Raw genomic sequence first — 27,256 nt, forward strand, 5'->3', positions numbered from 1 at the left:
TAAAACTCCCTTGTAGTAGTTTTATTTTGAGTGCTCGTTCCTTTAGTTGAGAAACTATGAATGCATGCCAAACTCCTCGTTGTTTATGTAGATGTCATATAATTGATGAACAAAACAAAACTAGGTTTAGGCTACTTCTATTCATACCTGGATACTCTTGTTTAATGCAGTTGTTCGCAGTGTTCTCCTAAGATGTGTTTTCTGATCCTACTTCATATTATTGAAATAAATTGACTACTTAGGGTAGTTGTGGAGGGCCATCCCCAGCCTCTCCAACAAAACATTTTGGCTCTATTTTCTTCCCTGGTTCACATGAAATGTTGGTGGACTGTCTGGACTTGTGCTTGCTATGGAGCCATGCATGCAGGCCTTTAATTCAGCAGTTAGTGTGTCTTCCTTACTGTGGTTACCACTGTGATCTGGTTACTCACGGTGATGATGAAGATCTTTGGGTGATTCCTGGTGCACCATGAGAAAACTCACTTTCCCCTACCAAGACTTTCATACCTGTGAATAGTCCCCAGGCCTTCTTTTTTGTCCTGTTTTCTGTGAACTTTTATATTTGTGATACATTGGTAAAATTATTCCTCTTTTTGCTGTCCCTATTCCTTGATGGAAAATAATGTCAACACTTGATAATTCCAGAGGAGGACAGACCTTGGACGCTTAAACACTTGTTCTTGTCCTTCTAAAAGATTGACATCAGAACCAAGTGAGATTTCTAGATCCTGTTGTGTTAAAGTTTATTTGGTGCCAAAAGGTAGACTAAATATGAACACTTTGTAGAAGTTATAAAGGAATGCTATGAGCCGTGTGAGAAAATCTGATTCATTATCTACATTGATATTTATATTTAGCTTAGTAAAAGTGATCACCATATTGAGGTCTTTTATAATATTTCTCTCAGGTAAATTGAATTTAAAATTTTCAGTTAAAAGCAGTATGCATTATATCTTAATAAATGTCTAGTCTTAATTAATATCAGAATGATTACTCAGAAAACAAGATGATTTTAAAACTCCAATTCACAGTTGGAAATAGACATTGGATGGAAATCATATCACTGTTAATCATGCTTAAAGGGAAATGCTTGCATATTTAAATTATTATGCTCTCTTCATAGCATGGGCATATCTTTTAATATTTTTAATCAAATATTCTACTATATCATAATATATGCTTTAAATTCTGGCCAGCCTTTAGAAATTGCAGATAAGTCATTTGTGTGCTTGTGGTCATTTGGATCAAATCTTTGCTGGCTTATTTTCTTGCTGACTTATTTACTGCCACCAAATGCTTTTAGAAATGAATCCCTACATATAAGAAGGACTGGAAAACTGCTTCTGTGTAGTAGGGACCTCCATTTAAAATAGTACTAATCAGGACCCCACTGACCTCATCTGTGGGAAAATGGTGAAGCAGGGGGAAGTGAAACCATGAATAGTGAGATGAGGCCACAGGTGCCTGAGTCTAGGGTACCCACAGAATTCCAGAGCCCCCCACAGATGTCACTGCATGGCTTAGAAGAGAGCAGGGAATTCAGAAACAGCTGGTTATACAACTGCTTCTTCAGAAAGACCGGTCAGAAGCACATCAGGGGCTCACATCTGTGCTTTTCTTAAAGGTGACCTATGGTGGCCTGAGCAAAGTTGGAGAATTATAGAACTGGAAGAGACTAGGAATCATGCAAATTTGCTCATCATTTTTAACACAAGAGATTCATGTCCAGAGAATTTATCTCACTCCACCTAAGTTTCCTGGCTCTTTATTTGTTTACTAGTATCTGATGTGGTGGAACCAGTTGTGTGGGCTTTTGGTGACCTTGGGTTTAAATCCTAATCATCACTTATGATAAATCTGGGGCATATACTTGAGTCATATAAACTTTGTGAGTCTCAGTTTCCTCTTTAGTGAAAAAGCAACAATCATATATACTTCACCAGTTTTTGGAATGTTCAGTAAGTTAATGTGTAGGGGGGAGAAAAGCCCTGCATTTTGACTAGCACCTAATAGACCTTCATGAAAGAGTAGGTCACTGTTCTCTTTCACCCAAGCATCTCAAGCTCCTACCTCAGGGAAGACTCCAAACAGACCCTTCTGAGAGCTGAACTTTGGCCAATAACCATGAGCTAAGTAGTACATTGATACTAGCCCTGCAGCTCTAGCAAAAAGCAAATCCAACTGAAAAGACTACTATTATTTCTAACCATCCCAAGGTTGCCTTCTGAAGGCACCAGATGAAACCAGTGTCCTGAGGACAATCCTCATTTCACTCCTGCTTTGGCAGCCTTATCCAGGATACCTAACAGCAACCCAAGACCCAGTAACATAACACAGAGGACATCTGGCTGATATGGAATACGAAGACACAACCCCAGCCTTCACTCCACTCTTCCCACCTCCCATTTTGTCCCGATTTCTTCCACTTCTTCTTTTCCTACTCGACCCTCCCCTCACCTCCCCTTTCTGCCCCCATATAGATCAAATTTTGGAGATAGATATCTGTTCTCATTTGCTATTGATATCATTATACCTCATTTGCATCTAATTCTAATTGAGTTACCCAGAGCTTCATATCCTTTATGATCCCTATCTATTCTGGAACTATCTGTTTTTCTCACAGCATTCTATATCCTCCTTTCCCTATTTACATGGCCAAAAAGAAATACGTGTCTGTACTTTATGAATAGATGGACACTAGATGAAAAAAGAAACGGAACTCTTGTATACATCTTTCCAGGGCTACAGTGGTATACTTCATAGGCAGAAATACAGTTAACAGAGGAAATATAACGCACAAATATGTCAATGCTCCATTCTAGTTTTTAAAAATGAGGGTCGTGGGTATTTGGAGCAAGGTGTTTCTGGTAAGAGGTGCTACATGGGAGAGATGAAAAATTATGCCTGTTTTTCTGGAAGGTAAGAAAAAAGTGTCAGCTAGAAGTAAAGATAGATGAGAGCCATGAACTTCAACCTTGAGTATTTGTATCAATGTGAAAAAGGGACTGAGCATTATTTCTTAAATGACTTTCATTGTATATCCTGATGACAAAATAAACATGCTTTGATGATGGAAACTTTAGGAAATGCTAATAAGCAAACAGAAAAAAAAAAAAACAAGAAAAAGAAAACAGAAAATCAAAAAAGAAACCATCTGTTACCCATAATCCTACCTCCCAGATATAGCACTGATAATGCTTTCTAAATTTGTTTATATTTCCTAATATATTTACTTATTATAAACACTTGTTCATGTAACAAGATAGACTTGTATAAAATCATCCCTATGGCTTGCAGTCTCCTATCATATGAAAGTTTCATAATATAAATTTATAAACAAATCTGCAGTACACATTGCCCTTTCTGTATGTATCTTCGCTAACATGCCCCCCTGCATGGCTCAGCAAGGACTTAGACTGTCTATGTCTACTGAATTTTTCTTTTTTTTTTTTTCTTTTTTCTTTTTTTGAGATGGAATCTTGCTTTGTTGCCAGGCTGGAGTGCAGTGGCACGACCTCAGCTCACTGCAATCTCCACCTCCTGGGTTCAAGCGATTCTCCTGCCTCAGCCTCCTGAGTAGCTGGGACTACAAGTATGCACCACCACAGCCAGCTGATTTTTTGTATTTTTAGCAGAGACAGGGTTTCACCATGTTGGCCAGGCTGTCTCAAACTCCTGACGTCGTGATCTACCCGCCTCAGCCTCTCAAAGTGCTAGGATTATAGGTGTGAGCCACTGTGCCTGGACTGTCCACTGAATTTTTACAGAGTGTTTACTGATTACCCACCACCACTGGTTGTTTTTCTTTGAGACTACTATTCTTATTTCTATGTGCATTCTTTAATACTAATTTTGGTAACAAATTCAATGCAACAAATAGGAAGAAATTATATGCAATAGTCATGGAAGCAGCTCCAACCAACACTATTCAATGAAATTCATTTGAGGAAAGATATTGAGTCTAATATAACCTGCATAGGTTAATTTAATATGTCATGATAATATTGTTATAGGGACTCAACTAATTTTTGTTTTTTTTGGGAAGAGTAAGTTATACTTAATAAACATAATAAATTAGTGGCTATATTTCAGTTTGCCTGCTGGAGTTTCTGAAGATATTATTACTGTACCAACTGATCACATTAGCTGTGTTTCCTGAGCAGGTGCCCTGTAACGTATAATTGTACATGCATGAATTCATTTCTCACAATAGTACCTTGAAAAGTTACACAGTAATCCTATTTTGCAGAAGAATAAAGTAAGGCACACAGAGGGCAGTAATTAGCCTGAGGCTAAACAAAAGCTGGGAAAGCTGGGATAGGAACAGGCCATATGCTTGGAGCCCACACTCTTAACCACTATGGTTGGAGTGCCTAGATGTAAGTGTTCTTTATATCAATTCCAATTATGTAACTCCAATACCAGAAAAGAGTATTTACATTTCAGGATATTGTGAGCATTCCCATGAGGAAATGAACAAGTAAAATACTAAATCCACTGTATGGAGCTGCAGACTCCTCTTCTAGAAATATGCTTGCTCATATTTTAAGGAAAGAAATTACTTACAGCTAATTTAGAGTTTAAGCTTGGAGAAGATATATTTTGGATTTTATTATAGGGTAAAATCCCCAAAAAGGCAGTTAGTTACATTCTAATTATTCAAAGCTAAATAGGATATACAAAAACCTCATTGGAAAGTCCAGTCAAACTTTGAGAAGCAGTTTTTTGTTTTGTTTTGTTTTGTTTTTTTGAGACGGTGTCTTGCTCTGTCGCCCAGGCTGGAGTGCAGTGGTGGGATCTCTGCTCACTGCAAGCTCTGCCGCCTCCCGGGTTAACACCATTCTCCTGCCTCAGCCTCCCGAGTAGCTGGGACTACAGATGCCCGCCACCTCGCCCTGCTACTTTTTTTGTATTTTCAGTAGAGACAGGGTTTCACCGTGTTCGCCAGGATGGTCTCGATCTCCTGACCTCATGATCCGCCCGCCTTGGCCTCCCAAAGTGCTGGGATTACAGGTGTGAGCCACCGCGCCCAGCCGAGAAGCAGTTTAAGGAGCCATAATGTTTGAATTTGAAGTTTATAATGGATGCATTCTTTTTTAAGAATGATGAAATTGGGAGGCTGAGGTGGGAGGATTGCTTGAGCTCAGGAGTTCAAGGCTGCAGTAAGCTGTGATTGCACCATTACACTCCAGCCTGAGTGACAGAGTGAAAAGAAAAGAAAAAAAGAATGATGAAATTGCCATCTGTTGGGAAAGCAGTAGAGGATATTGGTTGATAGTATCAGCTCTAGAGTCAGATTTCCTGGATATTATAGCACTAGACTTGCCATCTTGAGCAAAATTCTTAACCTTACTAAGTTTGGCTTTCTATTCTGTAATAGGAAATCAGAACAGTCCCACTCCATTGGATTGTTTTGAAGATAAAATGAGAAATACATATAAAGCACATAGCAGGATGCATGGCATACATAATGTTAAAGAAATATTAGCCAATATGATGGTGATTAATAATCATTGCTGGCCTTTTACACCCTCTCTAAACATATGCAAGCCCAGTAAATTTCTACTAGCCAGAGTACATCCCTCCCTCTTGCAGGTGTCTATCTAAAATTCATGCTGAAACTGAGGTCCAATTAGAGATAGCTCCTTTCCCAGTTTAATTCATCTTCAGCCTTAGAAATCCTTCACCATAATCCATGGTGTTTCTCCATTTAATAGTAAAGCTAAAATTTATGCAAAATTTCTGAAAACACATTCTGACCTCTGCTTTATACTTATGAATGGCTTTTATTCTTCAGGTCAGCTTCTGGAAGCTGCTGAGCATTATGAAGCATTCCATCAATTGACGCAGGGGCGGATATGGAAGGATGAGACAGGCCGCTCTCTCAACTTGTTGGCCTGTGAGAGTCTCCTGAGGACTTACAGATTACTCTCAGACAAAATGCTGCAAAATAAAGAATACAAACAGGCCATCAAAATTCTAATAAAAGCTTCTGAAATAGCCAAAGAAGGTGGGTGGAAAAGAACACTCTCACATTGTTTTCTTTAATGGGTAGACACTGGTTCTCCCAAGAGTGAAGTAAAAATTGTCAAGTGTTAGGGTGATTATTTCCTATGAAATGCAAAGACAAATGCCATCAATTTACTTTCAAATTTCACTGTAAAACGGAGGTGCCTTAGTGCTGATAACAAGAAATCCATTAGTTTCTTGAAAGCTTTATCTCCAAAATTACAATCCACTGGGGGTAGTGCTGCAAAACAAAGAACCTAAAGTGAGAAGGTAAGATCATCTGCAAAAGTTAAGCGTGGGTATGTGCAATGTGCATGTGTGTATGTGGTTGTATATTCCTTGGAGTCTTAGAGACCTTTCATTGTTTGCACATTCCCCATTGTCAGGTAACAAGGAAAATATGCTATATATTTAGTTATCAGTAACAGGAAAATAGGACTGTAATATATTTTAGATCAAATGTGGCCTTTAGACCAGCATGTTATAACAGCCAGGGTCTCAGGTCCCACCCTAGACCTACTGCAGCAGGATCCCCAGGTTAGCAAGATATCCAGGTGATGTATATGTACACTTAAAGCAGTGAAAATGCTTCTATGAGAGCTGCTCATGTCTTTCATAGTCTGTATCATTTCTGTACATGTAAAATACAAAGAAAAAATTTGGAGCATATTCTTATAAGCTTTTAGTTTCTGAAATGCAAGGATATTTTGTTACCATATAGTAATTTATTAATAAAGTAGCCTTTTCGTGAAGGAGAAAAAGATAAAAGTTATGCTCCTGAACTAAAGTGTATTAGCTCATGGATATATTTAATTGATTGGTTTATTAAATAATAGATGGCTTATTTAGAGTGAGCAGGACTGATTTCCTGGGTGTGATTTTAATTTACTAAAGAGTAAAAATAAACAGCTTAGTCTCTCTGTAACTTCTTTCAATAATATTAGTCAACATACTCACAGGAAATCACCCCCTGAAAGATGCATCTCATTAAATGAACTACTTTTGTATAAATGGTCTAGTATCTTCCCCCAAAAGGGTAAATACATAGTTAGCTCTTAGATCAATTTCAGCAGCAAACTTTAGTCACATGGAAAGTTACATGGAGTTTCAATGAAAAGGAATGCATTGATTAGGAAAAGATGCATTACTTTAGGTTTACTTTGCTAAGTTTTAAGGTAGTTCACAAAGAAAGAACAGTCAGAGCCTGTCAAGCAGTCTTCTTTCAAAAAGCATCTCTCGCTTACCAAAGATCAGATCAGGAGAACAAGAGAAGACTTACTTCTTACGCTGTTATAGTTTTTAATGTCTTTTAAAACCAATAAATATTTGTCCCCACATTTTTCTTCGAAAAAAGTACATAGGTTAAAGGATTGCACAATACTTTTCAGAGCTCTTAAAGAGGGTAAATATTCTGGGACAAAGTATCCCGTTACTCTTGTCTCCTACGTTGATCAGGGAGCCTAAAGGAGCAAGCTGATGATTACCCAAATAAAGCATGCCCCTCACATTGGTTCACATAGTATTTAAGGGGTATTGACACCAACTGTCGGCCAACTCCTTTGTTAGGGTACATTGGTGTAATGCGCAAATGTAGCATCAGCCAACACCTTTTACTTAACATAATGTTTTCAAGGTTCATCCGTCATGTAGGGCCAAATCACATTCCATTGCGTGGTTATACCACATTTTCTTTATTCACTTATCAGTTGATGGACATATGAGTTGTTTCCACCTTTTGCCTATTATGAATAATGCTAGAATGAACATTTGTGTACAACTTTTCAAAGATCTTGATTGTATGCTTAGGAGTGGCATCACTGGGTTACATGACAACTGTGTTCAACTTATTGAGGAGCTGCCAGTATTCCAAAGTGGCTTCACCATTTGACATTTCCAGTAGTGATACATGAGGGTTTCAGTTTAGCCACTTCCTCACCAGCACTTGTTACTTTTATCTTCTTCATTATACTCATCCTAGTAGGTGTAATGTGGTATCTCACTGTGGATTTGATTTGCATTTCCCTGTTGGCCAGTAACATTGAGGGTTTTTTGTCATGTGCTTCTTGGCCGTTTGGATATCTTCTCTGCAGACATTTTTATTCAGATTCTTTGCCTGGTTTAAATTTTTTTTTTATGATTGAGTTTTAAGAATTCCGTGTATATTTTATGTACAAGTCTTTCATTAAATATATGATTTGAAAATACTTTCTCCTGTTCTGTGGGTTTTATTTTCACTTTCTGATGGTTTTCATTGAAGTACAAGTTTTTAATTTTGATAAAGTTCAGTTCGTCTAGTTTTTCTTTTGCTGTTCTTGCTTCTGATATCATCACTAAGAAGGCTTTGACCAATACAAGGTCACAATGATTTACTCCTATGCTTAAGAGTATTTTGTTTTTTATTTTTCCTCATTGCTCTTTTTTTTTTTTTTTTTAATTATACTTTAAGTTCTAGGGTACATGTGCATAACGTGCAGGTTTGTTACATATGTATACTTGTGCCATGTTGCTGTGGTGCACCCATCAACTAGTCAGCACCCATCAACTCGTCATTTACATCAGGTATAACTCCCAATGCAATCCCTCCCCCCTCCCCCCTCCCCATAATAGGTCCTGGTGTGTGATGTTCCCCTTCCCGAGTCCAAGTGATCTCATTGTTCAGTTCCCACCTATGAGTGAGAACATGCGGTGTTTGGTTTTCTGTTCTTGTGATAGTTTGCTAAGAATGATGGTTTCCAGCTGCATCCATGTCCCTACAAAGGACACAAACTCATCCTTTTCTATGGCTGCCTAGTATTCCATGGTGTATATGTGCCACATTTTCTTAATCCAGTCTGTCACTGATGGACATTTGGGTTGATTCCAAGTCTTTGCTATTGTGAATAGTGCCGCAATAAACATACGTGTACATGTGTCTTTATAGCAGCATGATTTATAATCCTTTGGGTATATCCCCAGTAATGGGATGGCTGGGTCATATGGTACATCTAGTTCTAGATCCTTGAGGAATCGCCATACTGTTTTCCATAATGGTTGAACTAGTTTACAATCCCACTAACAGTGTAAAAGTGTTCCTATTTTTCCACATCCTCTCCAGCACCTGCTGTTTCCTGACTTTTTAATGATCGCCATTGTAACTGGTGTGAGATGGTATCTCATTGTGGTTTTGATTTGCATTTCTCTGATGGCCAGTGATGATGAGCATTTTTTCATGTGTCTGTTGGCTGTATGAATGTCTTCTTTTGAGAACTGTCTGTTCATATCCTTTGCCCACTTTTCGATGGGGTTGTTTGTTTTTTTCTTGTAAATTTGTTTGAGTTCTTTGTAGGTTCTGGATATTAGCCCTTTGTCAGATGAGTAGATTGCAAAAATTTTCTCCCATTCTGTAGGTTGCCTGTTCACTCTGATGGTAGTTTCTTTTGCTGTGCAGAAGCTCTTTAGTTTAATGAGATCCCATTTGTCAATTTTTGGCTTTTGCTGCCGTTGCTTTTGGTGTTTTAGACATGAAGTCTATGCCCATGCCTATGTCCTGAATGGTACTACCTAGGTTTTCCTCTAGGATTTTTATGGTATTAGGTCTAACATTTAAGTCTCTAATCCATCTTGAATTAATTTTCATATAAGGAGTAAGGAAAGGATCCAGTTTCATCTTTCTACTTATGGCTAGCCAATTTTCCCAGCACCATTTATTAAATAGGGAATCCTTTCCCCATTTCTTGTTTCTCTCCGGTTTGTCAAAGATCAGCTGGCTGTAGATGTGTGGTATTATTTCTGAGGACTCTGTTCTGTTCCATTGGTCTATATCTCTGTTTTGGTACCAGTACCATGCTGTTTTGGTTACTGTAGCCGTGTAGTATAGTTTGAAGTCAGGTAACATGATGCCTCCAGCTTTGTTCTTTTGACTTAGGATTGTCTTGGCAATGCGGGCTCTTTTTTGGTTCCATATGAACTTTAAAGCAGTTTTTTCCAATTCTGTGAAGAAACTCATTGGTAGCTTGATGGGGATGGCATTGAATCTATAAATAACCTTGGGCAGTATGGCCATTTTCACGATATTGATTCTTCCTATCCATGAGCATGGTATGTTCTTCCATTTGTTTGTGTCCTCTTTGATTTCACTGAGCAGTGGTTTGTAGTTCTCCTTGAAGAGGTCCTTTACATCCCTTGTAAGTTGGATTCCTAGGTATTTTATTCTCTTTGAAGCAATTGTGAATGGAAGTTCATTCCTGATTTGGCTCTCTGTTTGTCTGTTACTGGTGTATAAGAATGCTTGTGATTTTTGCACATTGATTTTGTATCCTGAGACTTTGTTGAAGTTGCTTATCAGCTTAAGGAGATTTTGGGCTGAGACAATGGGGTTTTCTAAATATACAATCATGTCATCTGCAAACAGGGACAATTTGACTTCTTCCTTTCCTAACTGAATACCCTTGATTTCTTTCTCTTGCCTGATTGCCCTAGCCAGAACTTCCAACACTATGTTGAATAGGAGTGGTGAGAGAGGGCATCCCTGTCTTGTGCCAGTTTTCAAAGGGAATTTTTCCAGTTTTTGCCCATTCAGTATGATATTGGCTGTGGGTTTGTCATAAATAGCTCTTATTATTTTGAGGTACGTTCCATCAATACCGAATTTATTGAGCGTTTTTAGCATGAAGGGCTGTTGAATTTTGTCAAAAACCTTTTCTGCATCTATTGAGATAATCATGTGTTTCTTGTCTTTGGTTCTGTTTATATGCTGGATTATGTTTATTGATTTGCAAATGTTGAACCAGCCTTGCATCCCAGGGATGAAGCCCACTTGATCATAGTGGATAAGCTTTTTGATGTGTTGCTGAATCCGGTTTGCCAGTATTTTATTGAGGATTTTTGCATCGATGTTCATCAGGGATATTGGTCTAAAATTCTCTTTTTTTATTGTGTCTCTGCCAGGCTTTGGTATCACGATGATGTTGGCCTCATAAAATGAGTTAGGGAGGATTCCCTCTTTTTCTATTGATTGGAATAGTTTCAGAAGGAATGGTACCAGCTCCTCCTTGTACCTCTGGTAGGATTCAGCTGTGAATCCATCTGGTCCTGTACTTTTTTTGGTTGGTAGGCTATTAATTATTGCCTCAATTTCAGAGCCTGCTATTGGTCTATTCAGGGATTCAACTTCTTCCTGGTTTAGTCTTGGGAGAGTGTAAGTGTCCAGGAAATTATCCATTTCTTCTAGATTTTCCAGTTTATTTGCGTAGAGGTGTTTATAGTATTCTCTGATGGTAGTTTGTATTTCTGTGGGGTCAGTGGTGATATCCCCTTTATCATTTTTTATTGCGTCGATTTGATTCTTCTCTCTTTTCTTCTTTATTAGTCTTGCTAGCGGTCTGTCAATTTTGTTGATCTTTTCAAAAAACCAACTCCTGGATTCATTGATTTTTTGGAGGGTTTTTTGTGTCTCTATCTCCTTCAGTTCTGCTCTGATCTTAGTTATTTCTTGCCTTCTGCTAGCTTTTGAATGTGTTTGCTCTTGCTTCTCTAGTTCTTTTAATTGTGATGTTAGGGTGTCAATTTTAGATCTTTCCTGCTTTCTCTTGTGGGCATTTAGTGCTATAAATTTCCCTCTACACACTGCTTTAAATGTGTCCCAGAGATTCCCGTATGTTGTATCTTTGTTCTCACTGGTTTCAAAGAACATCTTTATTTCTGCCTTCATTTTGTTATGTACCCAGTAGTCATTCAGGAGCAGGTTGTTCAGTTTCCATGTAGTTGAGCGGTTTTGATTGAGTTTCTTAGTCCTGAGTTCTAGTTTGATTGCACTGTGGTCTGAGAGACAGTTTTTTATAATTTCTGTTCTTGTACATTTGCTGAGGAGTGCTTTACTTCCAATTATGTGGTCAATTTTGGAGTAAGTACGATGTGGTGCTGAGAAGAATGTATATTCTGTTGATTTGGGGTGGAGAGTTCTATAGATGTCTATTAGGTCTGCTTGCTGCAGAGATTAGTTCAATTCCTGGATATCCTTGTTAATTTTGTGTCTCGTTGATCTGTCTAATGTTGACAGTGGAGTGTTGAAGTCTCCCATTATTATTGTATGGGAGTCTAAGTCTCTTTGTAAGTCTCTAAGGACTTGCTTTATGAATCTGGGTGCTCCTGTATTGGGTGCATATATATTTAGGATACTTAGCTCTTCCTGTTGAATTGATCCCTTTACCATTATGTAATGGCATTCTTTGTCTCTTTTGATCTTTGATGGTTTAAAGTCTGTTTTATCAGAGACTAGTATTGCAACCCCCGCTTTTTTTTGTTCTCCATTTGCTTGGTAAATCTTCCTCCATCCCTTTATTTTGAGCCTATGTATGTCTCTGCATGTGAGATGGGTCTCCTGAATACAGCAGACTGATGGGTCTTGACTCTTTATCCAGTTTGCCAGTCTGTGTCTTTTAATTGGAGTATTTAGTCCATTTACATTTAAGGTTAATATTGTTATGTGTGAACTTGATCCTGCCATTATGATATTAACTGGTTATTTTTCTCGTTAGTTGATGCAGTTTCTTCCTAGCTTCGATGGTCTTTACATTTTGGCATGTTTTTGCAATGGCTGGTACCGGTTGTTCCTTTCCATGTTTAGTGCTTTCTTAAGAGTTTTATAGTTTTAACTATATTTAAACTTATGATCTATTTTCAAGTGTGTGTGTGTGTGTGTGTGTGCAAATGTGGTGTAAGGAGGGTACAACTTCATATTTTGAAAGTGGATATCCAATTGTACTACTAATAATTGTTGAAAACATTATTCTTTTCTCAATACATTGTAATGACACCCCATATAAAATCATTTGACCATAAATGTGAAGATTGTTTCTGGATTCTCAATTCTATTGCCTTGATCTCTCTTGTCTAACTTACAACTACAAGAATACATATATTTTATTACTCTAGTTTTGTAGTAAGTTTTGAAATTGGGAAATGTGTGTTGTAATACTGCTCTTTTTCAAGTTTGCTTTGGTTGTTTTCATCACTTGCATTTCCATGTGAATTTGAGGATCAGCTTGTCAATTTCTGCAGAAAGGGGAGCTGGAATTTTGATAGGAATTGCATTGAATCTGTCAATCAATTTGGGGAATATTGCCGTCTTAACACTAAGTTTTTCAATCCATGAATATGGGCTATCTGTCCATTTATTTATATATTCTTTAATTTGTTTCAATGATGTTTTATAGTTGTCAGTGTACATGAAGAACTGCCTTCTTCTGTTAAATTTATTTTTAATATTTTATTCTTTTGATGCTATTGCAAATGGAATTGTTTCTTAATTTCATTTTCAGATTGTTCATAACCTGTATGTAGAAATAAAACTGACTTTTCTATATTGATCTTATAGCTTTCAACCTTGTTAAACTCATTTATTAGCTTTGATAGTTTGTTATGGATTCTTTAGGATTCTCTGTATATAAGACTATGGTATCTGCAAATAAAGTTTTGCTGCTTCCTTTCTATCTGTGTGCTTTATCTTTTTCTTGCCTAATTTATCTGACTAGAACCTCTAGTGCAACAGTTTTAAACAGAAGTATATTTACTGAGGGTTTTTTGTAGATGTTTTTTACTTTGTTGAGAAAATTCTCTTCTATTCCAAGTTTTTTGAGGGTTTTTTGTAGATGCTCTTTACTATGTTGAGAAAATTCCTTTCTATTCCAAGTTTATTGAGGGTTTTTAACATGAAAAGGGGTTGGATTTTGCAAAATGCTTTCTTCCTACCTCTATTGAGAAGGTCATATGATTTTGTCTTTTATGCTATTAATATGGTATATTATACTGATTGGTTGGCATATGTTGAACCAACCTTCTATCGCTGGGCTAAATTCCACTTGATTGTGGTGTATAATCTTTATATGTTACTGATTTTGCTTTGCTAGTAATTTTGTTAAGGATTTTTGTGTCTGTGTTCATAGGGGACATGAGTTTATAGTTTTCTTTTCTTGTAATGTCTTTGTCTGGTTTGATGTCAAAAGAATACTGGCCTCATAGAATGATTTTGGAGGTGTTTTCTCTTAATTGCTTAAAAAGTTTGTAAAAGCTTAAAAAGTTTGTAAAAGATTGATGTTAATTCTTAAAATATTTTTTAAAAATTCACCAGTGAAGTCATCTGCGCCTGACTAGCCTTTTCTTCAGAGAAGTTTTTAAATTACTAATTCAGTTACTTTACTTGTTATGAATTTTTTCAAAGTTTTGATTTCTTCTTAAGTCAATTTCAGTAGTTTGTATCTTTCCAGGAATTTGTCTATTTCATCTAGTTTATCTAACTTGTTAGTATGTAATTGTCCACAAAATTCTCTTATAATCCTTTTTATTTCTGTAAGGTCTGTAGTTATTTACCTTTTTTCATTCTTGATTTTAATAATTTAAGGGTTTCTTCTTTTTCTTTTCTTTTTTTTTTTTTTTTGATCTAACTAAACATTTGCTAATTTTGTTGACTTTTTCAAAGAATCATTTTTTGTTGTGTTGATTTTCACTATGGGTTTTCTATTCTTTATTTTTTCATTTCCACTCAAGTCTTTCCTATTTCCTTCCCTCTGTTTGATTTGAATGTAGTTGTATCCTCTTTTGCTAGTTTTATAAGATGGAAAGGACTTTCTTATTTTTAAATATAGACATTTATAGCTATAAATTTCTCTCTATGCACATCTTAGTTTTATCCCATAAATTTTGGTTTGTTGTGTTTTCATTTTCGTCTATTTCAGAATATTTTTTGGTTTATCTTGTGATCTTCTTTGACCCACTGTTCATTTAGGAGCATCTTTAATTTCCACATAGATGCAAGTTTCCCAAATTGAATTCTATTATGTATTTTTAATTTCACATTACTGTGAATACCACCTTTTCAATGGAGTCTACTCTGATAACCATATTTAATATTGAAACCTGCTTTGTCCTCTGGACCCCCACTTGGCTCTCCCAATTCCCCTTACCCTGCTCTATTTTCTCCCTAGAACACTTGTTAGCATACACCTTACATAATTATTCTTTATTATTTATTTTCTCTCTCTTTATGTCTCTGTCCTCTAAAACATCAGTTTTGATGTGTCACTCAATTTTAGTAGTGCCAAGATTTTAGACCTAACCTTTTCTTTTTGGTTGTTGTTAATCCTATTCTTACTGACATTTTTCTCTGTTATGTTATTGCTTTCACTTTATCTTAACTTTGTCTCTTATTAGTGAATAAGAAAAGTTCTCATGTTTAAATATTATTTAAAAACTAATATTTGGTGTTTCCAAACTGTATCAGTAGCAATAGATGTTTTCCTTCCTTTCTCCTCTTTGCTGAGCTTCCACTCACATAAAATTAGATGCAGATGATGGTGCTATATCAGCCCAGCCAGTTGCTAGTGCTTTAACACAGTTATACCACTTGACACAGAAAATACATACCACATACAGCCAACTTTTAACTCTCTAATAAGTAGCTTCCTGTCATAGCCTCTTTCTTCTATTCTGTCTTTACCTTCGCTAGTCCCAGAACCCATAATCCTATACCAGAGAAAAAGTTAGGGCCCAGCTGAATTTTAAGAGTTAAAATTCCCCTTACTGGATCACTGGCATCATCAACTCTGCTAAAATGAGATCTTGAAGGGGTAATTCTCTGCAATCAGGGAAATAGCTAAAGAAGAAAAAATACTGTCACTGGCATTTGCCATCCTATTTCCTTGAAGTCTTCAAAGAGCCGCTGCATCAGCAGTGGTTATTTGGTGAGTGGTGAGAGTGAATGCAGCGTGAAATATTGTTCCTGCTGACATCCTTCATGGTTGGAATGTGGAGCTCAGAAATCTAAGGATACTTCCTCTATTCATCTATTTTGCATTTCTATAAAGGAATATCTGAAGGTAGGTAATTTATAAAGAAAAGAGTTTTTTTTTTTTTTAAACTTAAAACTCCACAGACTGTACAAGCATGGTGCCAGCATCTCCTTCTGGTGAGGGCTTCAGGAAGCTTCCAATCATGGCAGAAGGCAAAGGGGAGCAGGCATGTCATATGGCGAGAGAAGGAGCAAGAGAGATGATAGGCTCTTTAAAGCAATCAGCTCTCATGTAGACTAATAGAGCAAGAGCTCATCCCATGAGGATGGCACCAAGACATTCATGAGGGATCTGCCCCCATGACAGACACCTTCCACAGGCACCACCTCCAACATTGAGGATCACATTTCTACGTGAGATTTGGAGAGGACAAACATCAAAACCATATCACTTACTTTCCAAAGACCAAAAACAAAGGTTAGATCACTCAGCATTTGCATTAGCTAGGAGTTAGTCACATTGGAAGCCAATGTTATATTTAATATACTAAATATAAGCAAGTTATATGTTTGCCAAATGGTATGAGGTATGTCACGTTGAACCACGTTATATCTTCACACATTTTGCTTTTGGAAAGAAGTGGTTAATTCCTGAAATAAAATTAGTAAGATACCACAGGAATTAGAAAGACTAACTTTCTTGCAAAAAAAAAAAAAAAAAAAAAAAAAAAAAAATGATGAAAAGCATATTACCAATGATTAGTAAAGAAAAGTGTGTGGATTTCAAAATACACATGGAATTTTCTACCAGGAAACTAAGCTCTGTCAGTTACTCTCACCTATGCTTTAATCAATAGCTCTTAAACAGAACATAATCAAAATAAAAATTCATTAATTTGCTAATTATCTGCAGTTAGAAACTTAGCTGAATGTCAGTCCATGTGATTGAGTATGAATGTTTGTGCACCATTTAAGGTTGTTATCCATTATCAGTTGTTTTATGTATGTAGTAGCAGCTATGCTAGATGACTGTATGCCTTTACAGGTTGGACTAGTATAAAAATTATACATGAATGTCAAAATGATAATATTAGGCTGTGTTTATAAAGGGAAGCCCCTTTATAAACTGAATATAAACAAGTTGTATATTTGCCAAATGGCATGAGGTATGTCATGTACGAGGTATATAATTATATTGTTAAAGCATCTTACTCTAATATCTATGATCCAGGTAAATTGTGTTTACATCAGCCTTTTTTTTTGAGTATATAGCTAGGTTGTGGGGATTATTGATAAAACTGCATACTTTAAAAAATAATAATATTTTACTGTCTTGAAAAGCAAGGATTCTGTTTGTTGTAGTAAATCAATTTCTTGAATGCTTGGTAATTCTTTTACATCTTCACTTCAGGAAGTGACAAAAAGATGGAAGGGGAAGCCTCTTACTACTTGGGCTTAGCACACTTAGCTGCTGAGGAATATGAAACTGCATTAACAGTAAGCTAAACTTTTAATCACTACCATTTTTAATTATTTTAGTATATTTATTTTATTTTATTATATGTTATTACAAGGCCAACAGAAATGACTTAGGCCTGACATAGGTGTGCCTTTTTACTGAGATTAAAGCAGAATAGCAATATGCTAGAAGCATTTTAAAAATTGGTTTTATTGTTTATTGAAGGTACAGTGGTATATAATCAATTACTATGAGGTTCTTTGGGATATGTGAAAGTTAAATAAATGTAGTAATATGGCCCTCTATATGCCCATATCAACAAGGACAAGAGGAAATAGGTTTAAGTGATGGTAAAAAGTAAATAACAAAAAAGAAATTACAGTCATTTTATAATATGATTTGAGAAATTTTGCACGCACAAAAATGTGGTTATTAAGCAATAGAGTGAGCTGCCTTGATGTAGCTCTTCAGTGCAGGTAGTGAGGAGGCAACAGAGGTGGAGGTGGATGTTAGTCCCAGTCTGAGAAGTAGCCTGCTCTATAATCAAATCACTGTTCAGCTATTTTGCAACCAGGTTTTTTTTTGGCTAAAAACAAACAAACAAGTAAAAATGTCAAGGGTGATCTTTCCTGAATTATAACTGAAGTCATTTTTTCTTCTTCTCTTACCTCTATTATGTATGTAAAGTATTTCACCTACATCTCTTGTAATAATCCAATTTGATACACAATATTGGATTTTAAGCTTTTGGGATCTTCTTTGTTCCTTTAGATATTTTTTTGCAAAGTAGAATTACTATATTTGGGCTACATATTTTCTTCTAGTCCCCTTACAATCGGATATCATAGAAAACATAGGTTTTTCTAGATAACTCTTATGCTTAATATTTTTAAGTTAATGATTAGCATTCAGCAAAGATTTGTTTCTGATACCTTGGGGACCACAGAGACCAACGAGATGCACACTTCCCTTTAGGAGTTAATTTAATGAGGGCAAACAACTTGCGGGCATAACCACAATTCGAAGTAGGATGAACAGGGGCTTTTTAAGTGCAGAGGGAGGAGTGGTTGGTTCCAACACTGAAGACCAGGGAAGCTGCACCAAAAAAAAGTTTTTGAAAGACAGGATTTACACATGTAGAAAACATCAGAGTCCACAATGATAGAACACTAGATATACACGTGTGCACACATGTGTATACACTCAACATGGACGTACTCCATGATTCAGTTGGAGGTCAAGTTGGAAAATTAGGTGAAAACTAGCTCATAGATATTCCTTCTCTCTCAGGTAATGCAAGCACAAAATAAATTCAAACAATACAATAAAATTCACAATGAAAACTACATTTTCTTTCTCTCCCTGTAGTCAGTCTCACAGTTCTTTTCTCAGAGACAAACACAGTTACACATTTCTGGCTTATCTTTCCAAAAATATTCTATATATTCAAATATCTATAAAGTGCATATATATGTTTCTTTTGTGTTATTTAGAAAATTGTTGCATTTTATATGCACTGTTCTGCACCTTGAGTTAATTTCTTCCATACTGATGCATGAAGGCATGCCTAGTTTTATTATTTTAATTTTTCCAGCTTTATTGAGGTAAGATTGGCAGATAAACGTTGCATATATTTAAGACGTATGATGTGACATTTTGGTATATCTATATATTGGGAAATTATTTCCCCAATCAAACTAGTTGGCCTGTCCATCAGCTCCCATATTAACCTCTTTTGTATGTGTGTGAGGACATGTAAGATCTAGTGTCAGTAAACTTCAAGTATATAATACACCATTATTAACTATAGGCAAGTCTCATTGTATTTATTTATTTGTAATTTCAACTTTTAGATTTGGGGGTACATGTGCAGATTTGTTATCTGAGTATGTTTTGTGATGCTAAGGTTTGTGGTATGATTGATCCTGTCACCCAGGTAGTGAGCATAGTACCTGATAGTTTTTCAGCCATTGCCCTCCTCCTCTAGTTGTCTGTTGTTCTCGTCTTTATGTCCATGAGTACCCAAGGTTTAGCTCCCACTTATAAGTGAGAACATGTGGTATTTGATTTTCTATTCCTGTGTTAATTTGGACAAACCTTATCTTAAGAGGTCTACGTGATATCCCATTTTGTGACTGTGCCATAGTGGATTCAAACATCTTCTACTGCTGGGCATTAAGGTTGTTTCTCGTAACTTTTATTGTAAAGGATGTGGCAGTGAACAGTTTCATCAGATGTGACAAATTTATCCATGAATGGATTCCTAGAGGTGGAAATGCTGGTTTATCCTATTCCTAGTGGTATAGGGTATAGGATAGTCTAGTAATGAATAGATTGAAGAAGGAATATTTGACATCCAAGGGATGAATTACTTTACTTGAAACTGTTACTCCTTTCAGAAAAGTATGGAGATCGTTTCTCTGAAAGTATATGTGAAGCTTTAGTCCCTACAACCTATTAAATATGTGACACTGGGCAAGTCCCTTACACTCTTTAAGTTTCAATTGCCCCATCTATCCAGTGGGAGTAATAACTATACTTATTTCATAAAGGGTAGTGAGTTCAATGCTACTCCCCTCAAAAAAAAAAAAAAAAAAAATCCACTTCCTAATCCCTGGCACCTGTGAATGCAGAGGTAACTAAGTTAAAGATCTTGAGATGAAGTGATCATCCTGGATTATCCAGGTGGACTCTAAATATGAAGACAAACATCCTTATAAGAAAAAGGCAGAAGATTTGAAACAGAAGACAGGAAGCCACATGCGCAGAGGAAAAGACCATATGAAGACAAGGGCAGATGGTGCAGTGATACAGTCACAAGTCGAGAAATCCCTGGAACCGCCAGGAGATAGAAGAGGCAAGGAAGGATCCTCTCCCAGAGGCTTCAAAAAGATCACAGCCCTGCTGATGCCTTGATTTCTGACTTCTAGCCTTCAAAGCTAGCAAAGAATACATTTCTATTATTTTAAGTCATTTAGTTTGTGGTAATTTTTATGTCAGCCCTAGGGAACTAATACACAGGGTGAGATAATTTATGTAAAGTTTTAAAAGACTGTCTCCCTGGTTTATAATAAACCTTCGATAATTATTGGGTTTTACTATTTTTTCACTAATCTAAGTCTCTGGACTTGAGCAGTAGTAGTGAAGATGGAGGGAACTAGACAGATTCAAAAGTTATAAAGGACTTGGTAAGAGGCTAAGTGTAGGAGGTGAGGGAAACAGAGGTGCAAAGATGGGCCCTGAGTTCCTGGCTGTGGAATTGGATGGATGCTGGTGTTGTTTACAGGAGTAGGGAATGTGAAAGGCTTGTGGGGAAATGGAGAGTTCAGTTTTGGATACACAGAATTGGAGGAGTTTTAAAGATATTCAAGGAGAGTTCAAGTAGACAGTTAAATATGAGGGTCTGGAGCTTAAAAGGAAGTCTAGAGTGGAAATATTATATGTGAAAGTTAATTTTATGCATCAGCTTGGCTGGGTCATGGGATGCCCAGATAGCTGGCTAAACATTTCTGGGTATGTCTCCAAGGGTGTTTCTAGAGAAGATTAGCATTTGAATTGGTGGGTTGAGCAAAGCAGATGGCCTTCCCCTATGTGGATGGGCATCATTTAATCCATTGTGGGCTTCAATAGAACAAAAAGGCAGAGGAAGGGCAAATTTACTTGACCAGACTGTTTGAGCAGAGACATTGATCTTCCACTGTCAGCACTGATGGTTCTCAGGTCTTCAGACCCCGTCTGAATCTACATCACTGGCTCACCAGATTGCAGGTCTTCAAACTACAGCACCAGCTCTCCTGGGTATGCAGTTTACAGACAGGAGATAGTGGGATTTCTCAGTCTCTATAATCATGGCAGCCAGTACCTTAAATAAGTAACAAATCTCTCTCTCTCTCTCTCTCTATATATATATATATACACACACACACATATATATATGTGTGTGTGTATGTCACTTCCTGAAGTGAAGATGCAAAAAAATTACCAAGCATTCAAGAAATTGATTTACTACAACAAACAGAATCCTTGCTTTTCAAGACAGTAGAAAATTATTATTTTTAAAAGTATGCAGTTTTATCAATAATCCCCACAACCTAGCTATATACTCAAAAAAAAGGCTGATGTAAACACAATTTACCTGGATCATAGATATTAGAGTAAGATGCATTAACAATATAATTATATACCTCGTACATGACATACCTCATGCCATTTGGCAAATATACAGCTTGTTTATATTCAGTTTATAAAGGGGCTTCCCTTTATAAACACAGCCTAATATTATCATGTTGACATTCATGTATAATTTTTATACTAGTCCAACCTGTAAAGGCATACAGTCATCTAGCATAGCTGCTACTACATACACAAAACAACTGATAATGGATAACAACCTTAAATGGTGCACAAACATTCATACTCAATCACATGGACTGACATTCAGCTAAGTTTCTAACTGCAGATAATTAGCAAATTAATGAATTTTTATTTTGATTATGTTCTGTTTAAGAGCTATTGATTAAAGCATAGGTGAGAGTAACTGACAGAGCTTAGTTTCCTGGTAGAAAATTCCATGCGTATTTTGAAATCCACACACTTTTCTTTACTAATCACTGGTAATGCTTTTCATCATTTTTTTTTTGTTTTGCAAGAAAGTTAGTCTTTCTAATTCCTGCCTTTTTTTCTCTTTCAGGTCAATAAATCTTGACTCTTTCAGCAGTCTTATCTCTGCTTTTCACAACCCATTCCTCTGAAAAATTATAACTGTTATGTGCATAATAGAACCCACTAGGGGTAATGCTGGTTTGAGAGAAAAAGGAGTGTCAAATGGGCTATGCCAGAATTCATAGTCTGGGAAAGGCAAGGCAAGCAAATACACTTGCATTAATCATTTTTTAAGTTTTCTTACACTGTATGTAAGAAATTCTTGAAAAGTGTATGTAAGAAGAAAAAAATGTAAATAAAAAATAATAAACAAAAGGGGAAGGAAATGAGGACAAAGAAGCCAAGGCAAAGGAGGAATCAAGAGAGAGGCTGTCTGAGACTCAGTGTTCCTTTGGGTCCTTTCTGTGTTATTTCCAATACTTCAGCTCTAGAGTTCTGAATGTCTGCAGGATATAATAATAGGATGAATCTTTCTGATGGACACCACATTTATTCTATCTGTAGGTCTAAATCAGTCTGTCTACAAGAGCAATGGTTTCTTCATATCTGCATTCTCACTCTTCCCTATCACCTCTTGGCTGCATGTAGATGACAGTTGGGGCCAGTTTAATATGACATCATGATATGAGAGTTTCCTGGAATGCATACAGATGCTCACATCTGCTACCAAATATTTGATCATTAGACATTTGCATGAAGTAAAGGCAGTAAATACTAGCATTTCTCAGATAAGGTACTCTCAAAATGCTTTTTAGAGAGTACATTTATCAACTCTTTGGAATGAGAGGACAACAGCATCATTAAATGATGGACTCTAAAATCAAACTAATCAAGGATGGAATCCCAGATCCGCTACCACCTCACCATGTGACATTGAACAAGTGAATGATTCAACCTTTCTGAACATTAGTTTCCTCTTCTGTAAGATAGGGATAATCCTACTCTGTAACTCAGCACAGCCTTGTGAGAATTAAGTAAGAATATGTGTCTAAAATTTGTTTCATGGGGCCTAACATGCAGATAACTAAAACTATTATGTTACTGTTAATATACATAAAAGAATTTTTTTTCAAAGTGCTAGATGATCATACAGCTACAAAATCACAATGTCTGGCTTCTGCTCTAGACCTATGGTATTCTCAAACCCCTAATTAGCATAGGAGCAAATGTTAAATGTGTTGGTAAAGTCTACATAGTTAAAAGTATTTGAAGGAGAAGTTGATGTACATAGATTACATGATAAAGAGCATTTTAATGGAATATAGGTCAAGTCATACATAGCAATGGCATTCTAATTATAAGTGGCCAAATATGTGAAATGGCAGTCAGTTTGGATGTACAGTGTTCACATCAGAGGTAACTGTGGTACAGAAAGAGCACGTGAGCCTTGGAGCTGGAAGGTGTGGATTTTAGTCCTGTCTGCCATGCACTAGCTGTGTGACCTTAGGTTAGTCACTTAACTTCTTGGAGGCTCAGTTTCATTTGTAAAATAACAATCCTAATGGCAGCTTCACTGTGTCTTTGTGAAGACCAATATTTAAAAATGTATGTTTACATTTTAAATTATAAACAGTTCTCAAATGTAAGGTACCATTATCAGTACAGATTGATGTAACTACTACTGGATAGTATAGCAATGATACTGTGGTAGGTAGTATTTATTGAGTATACATTCAAAGTCTCTATTTCATTCTTTATTCTTAATTGTAATTTACTATTTATCATATGTAAATTACATAGTACCTAAATTTATCTTTGTATTGGCACATATTTTTATATAACGGAAAGAAGATAAACCAACATTTTGTGAAAAATGTTTTATTATTAATTTATTAATAGATTTTCTTTGAGTTTAAAAATATGACATTTATTTTTTAAAAATTGAGTTATTTCTTTCTTTAAACATCAGAGCTACTCATTGCCCATTAAACAGAAGTTGTCTTTACTCACTAGTTAGAAATCCTTACCTAAAATTTACCCTTCATCCTTGGTTTAATGGTCTGGGTAACTGAGGAGAGCTCAGATGCCGCCAGAAAGGAAATCATGGCCCCTTCTCCCAGAGGATGGCTGGTTATCATTATACATAACATGCAGACAAGCCTGCTTGCAGCCAGTTTGCCTCCTGGTCGTGTGTAGTTCGTCACCAGCTTCTGAGGCGTGCTAAAGAGGGCTCGCCACTCGGCTTGAGATGATTCAGGTGTAGGCTCAGCAGTCTCAGCAGTCATTTTCCTGCTTTACATCAGAGTTTTCATCTGCTGTATTCTTTTGTCCTGTGGCCCACAGGCAGTCTCCTTCTTGGGGAATCTAAAAGGGGCAGCTGTTACAGACCCCACTTCCCCCAGTAGTTGCGGCTCAGATCTCTTTCTATTTAGCATTACCCTCCACACACACGCTCACACTTCCACCAGTAGACAAACCGTGCGTACCTTATTTTCATTTCACACTTTTTGCCAAGTGATATTCAAAATATTCAGTGTCTGATAAGCAAAAGAAAGGATTTTTTTAAACCAACATTAAAAGGAAATAGTATTTTCTAATTTTAAAATACATATTTATTTACAAATTGTATAGAAAATGTCTTATTCAGAATTATTATACAATAACTTAAGGCATACTGTAAACATGTATTCCATATCTGATCTTGTTTTGAATAGTTACTTGGAAACAGCCTTACTTGGAAAACAGCATTTTAGGTAGTTTACAAAAGTATGTTTTAATACTTCGGGAATTACGAACACTTAAAATGTTTTACTAATAATTTTGTGATTGTTATTATCTTAATATTTAAAGTTGTGTCCTTTCTGAAACATTGAAACAGGTAACTTTATGGTACTAATGTAACATAGTTTCTGTAGTGAAGATGACAGAATAGAATCTCAGTAAATTGAATGTTTTTTCATTTCCTCATCAATGGGGAGTTTCTCTTTAAATCATTTTTAATTTAATTTTCTAAAATGTCTAATTTTTTTACAATGTTACAGCTTAGGAAACTATGCATCTTTTTCTTTTCTTTACCATGATTATAGTATTTGTCATATAAATTACAGTATTTACCATTTAAATGATAAAAGCATTGTAGAAAATCAGAAAGCTCAAAAAAGTTAAAATATTTTTTGAAACAAATCTGTACAGTAACAACTTACAATTTATAAACTTTCCTACAAATAAAGAAATGTTTTATGTCAGGAAAGAAAGTCTGTGGCCTAATTTAATATAAATACAAATTTTCTAGTAATAAAATTGATTTTTTTAAAATGTGAAAGCTGGTTTTAGTTTCCCTTGAGATCTAGAATAGCACTTGGGCCAAAACTTCATGATTATTTTACTTATTCGTTTTTTTAAAAGTACTGCTCCAGTAGATCTTTACAAAGCTGAAGTTTTTGTATCTAGGTATTCACATTTTAAGAAACAGTGCAAAAATTTCTGATACTCTTTGTGAGAGAAGAATGAAGGAAAGGATAAAATTTTTTATTTAGTGCATCCTAAGAGGATGAGGTTCAAAAATCTGAAAATTGAGTATTCTAATCAACTATACTGAATAGTGACATATGGAACATAATGTATGTACACTCCTTAAAGTTCAAGGCCTAGCATATGAAAGTGTTCGCTAGGGCAATAAAGCAACCTGCATAGTTCATCACCAGACTAATTGTATGACAGACCTAGAGGCAATGGCACAGCTGTTAGCACTCGCTGATCTGGAGGCTGCGAAAGAAGAAGAGGCATTACACCTGGAAAAACCCAGAGATTATTGCAGGATTAGATGTGTTAAACAGGAATAAGTATGTGGATCATACTTCCTCACTACAAATTTAGCCAAATTATATATAATTCCTCTAAGAGATGAAAGGGGTAACTTCAGAAAGAAAAAATGTAATCAAATATATTAAAACTTATCCAAAACATTCTCAAAGATGTCTTTAGTATAATTATGGATCTACAATTAACAGTAATATTGCATTTAGAAATTATACACAACAAAATAACATATACTAGGATTTAAAAATTTTTGTGCACAACAAAAATAACATATACTAGGATTTAAAAATAGCATTAATACCATACTCCTAATATTCAATCCACATACTTGTAAAAAACTATTTTACCCGGTAATTTCAAGTTTCTCCCTTAATCAGCACATAAGTTTCATTAATAACTAGTAAAATGAATTTAAGATTAGATCTCCATTTTTTCCCATGACTGTCCTCTGTTGACCCTTATTTATTTGTTTGTTTATTTGTTTGAGATGGAGTCTCACTCTGTTGCCCAGGCTGGAGTGCAGCGGCGAAATCTCTGCTCACTGCAACCTCCACCTCTCGGGTTCAAGCTATTCTCCTGCCTCAGCCCCCAGAATAGCTGGGATTATAGGCGTACACCACCATGCCCAGCTGAGTTTTGTATTTTTAGTAGAGATGGGGTTTTGCCATGTTGGCCAGGCTGGTTTTGAACTCCTGACCTCAAGTGATTCACCTGCCTCAGCCTCCCAAAGTGCTGCTTGTATTATAGGCATGAGTCACTGTGCCTGGCTAATTTTTGTATTTTTAATAGAGACAGGGTTTTACCATATTGGCCAGGCTAGTCTTGAACTCCTGACCTCAAATGATTCACCCGCCTCGACCTCCCAAAGTGCTGCTGGGATTACAGGCATGATCCACCTTGCCTGGCCCCTTATTTATTGTTTTTAATGATGAAGATGATAGCAGAGAATAGAGAAAGAGAAAGAAGATAAAGAAACCACAAAATGGCATTTGGCACCTGAACGATCACGGGTTGATTGTATAGATGTGTGTTACAGCTTTCTTTTGTGAGCATTTCAGGGGAGGAGTTTAATATTCTTTTGCACAAAAGCATGACTTTGAGACAAAACATTAGAAAGTTAGAAATCCAAATAGTGTGAAAGGTTGGCAAGGACGTGAGATTACAAGAACTGCAGTTAGGAGGATAAGCTGGTGTGGCCATCACTCCGAGAGCGATGGTGTGAGTGAAATTCTGTATGTGATTTCCTGGTGGCACACCAGCCCGCTCCTGGGAATATCTGTCCCAGAAAAACTCTTTAGGGACACATTAGAGAGGGCTTATGGAGAGGAAAGGGAGTAAGAGTGAGGAGGGAGGATGAAGGAGAAAAATTTATTAAGAACAATTGAGGGAGCACACACAGACCAATGATAAAAGTGTGCCCTGCTCTAGGGAATGTGGCTAACTTGATTCTATGTGCCAGAGTTTCCCAAATAAATAAATAACGTAAAATAACACGGTCACAAAATATTTTTGATTGCAACCCGAATGTGTCACATAGTTCTTGCTCAAATACACATTTTTGGACATTTCATAAAAACTTACAAGGCATTCTTTGAGTTTTTACA

At 36.3% G+C, this 27,256-nt stretch overlaps 1 protein-coding gene across 2 annotated transcripts in view; it reads left to right on the forward strand.

Moving 5' to 3' along the window:
• The window catches only part of TTC29 (tetratricopeptide repeat domain 29), a 262,482-nt gene that overhangs the window by 65,388 nt on the left and 169,838 nt on the right, over nucleotides 1-27,256 (forward strand). For both annotated transcript variants that reach the window (XM_050789925.1, XM_050789926.1), the window contains 2 exons: nucleotides 5,798-6,010; nucleotides 17,184-17,269. In XM_050789925.1, coding sequence (XP_050645882.1) covers nucleotides 5,798-6,010; nucleotides 17,184-17,269 — 299 coding nt within the window. The remainder of the gene's footprint in view (nucleotides 1-5,797; nucleotides 6,011-17,183; nucleotides 17,270-27,256) is intronic.

This window comes from Macaca thibetana, chromosome 5, assembly GCF_024542745.1.
Source record: "Macaca thibetana thibetana isolate TM-01 chromosome 5, ASM2454274v1, whole genome shotgun sequence".
NCBI classification, from domain to species: Eukaryota; Metazoa; Chordata; class Mammalia; order Primates; family Cercopithecidae; genus Macaca; species Macaca thibetana.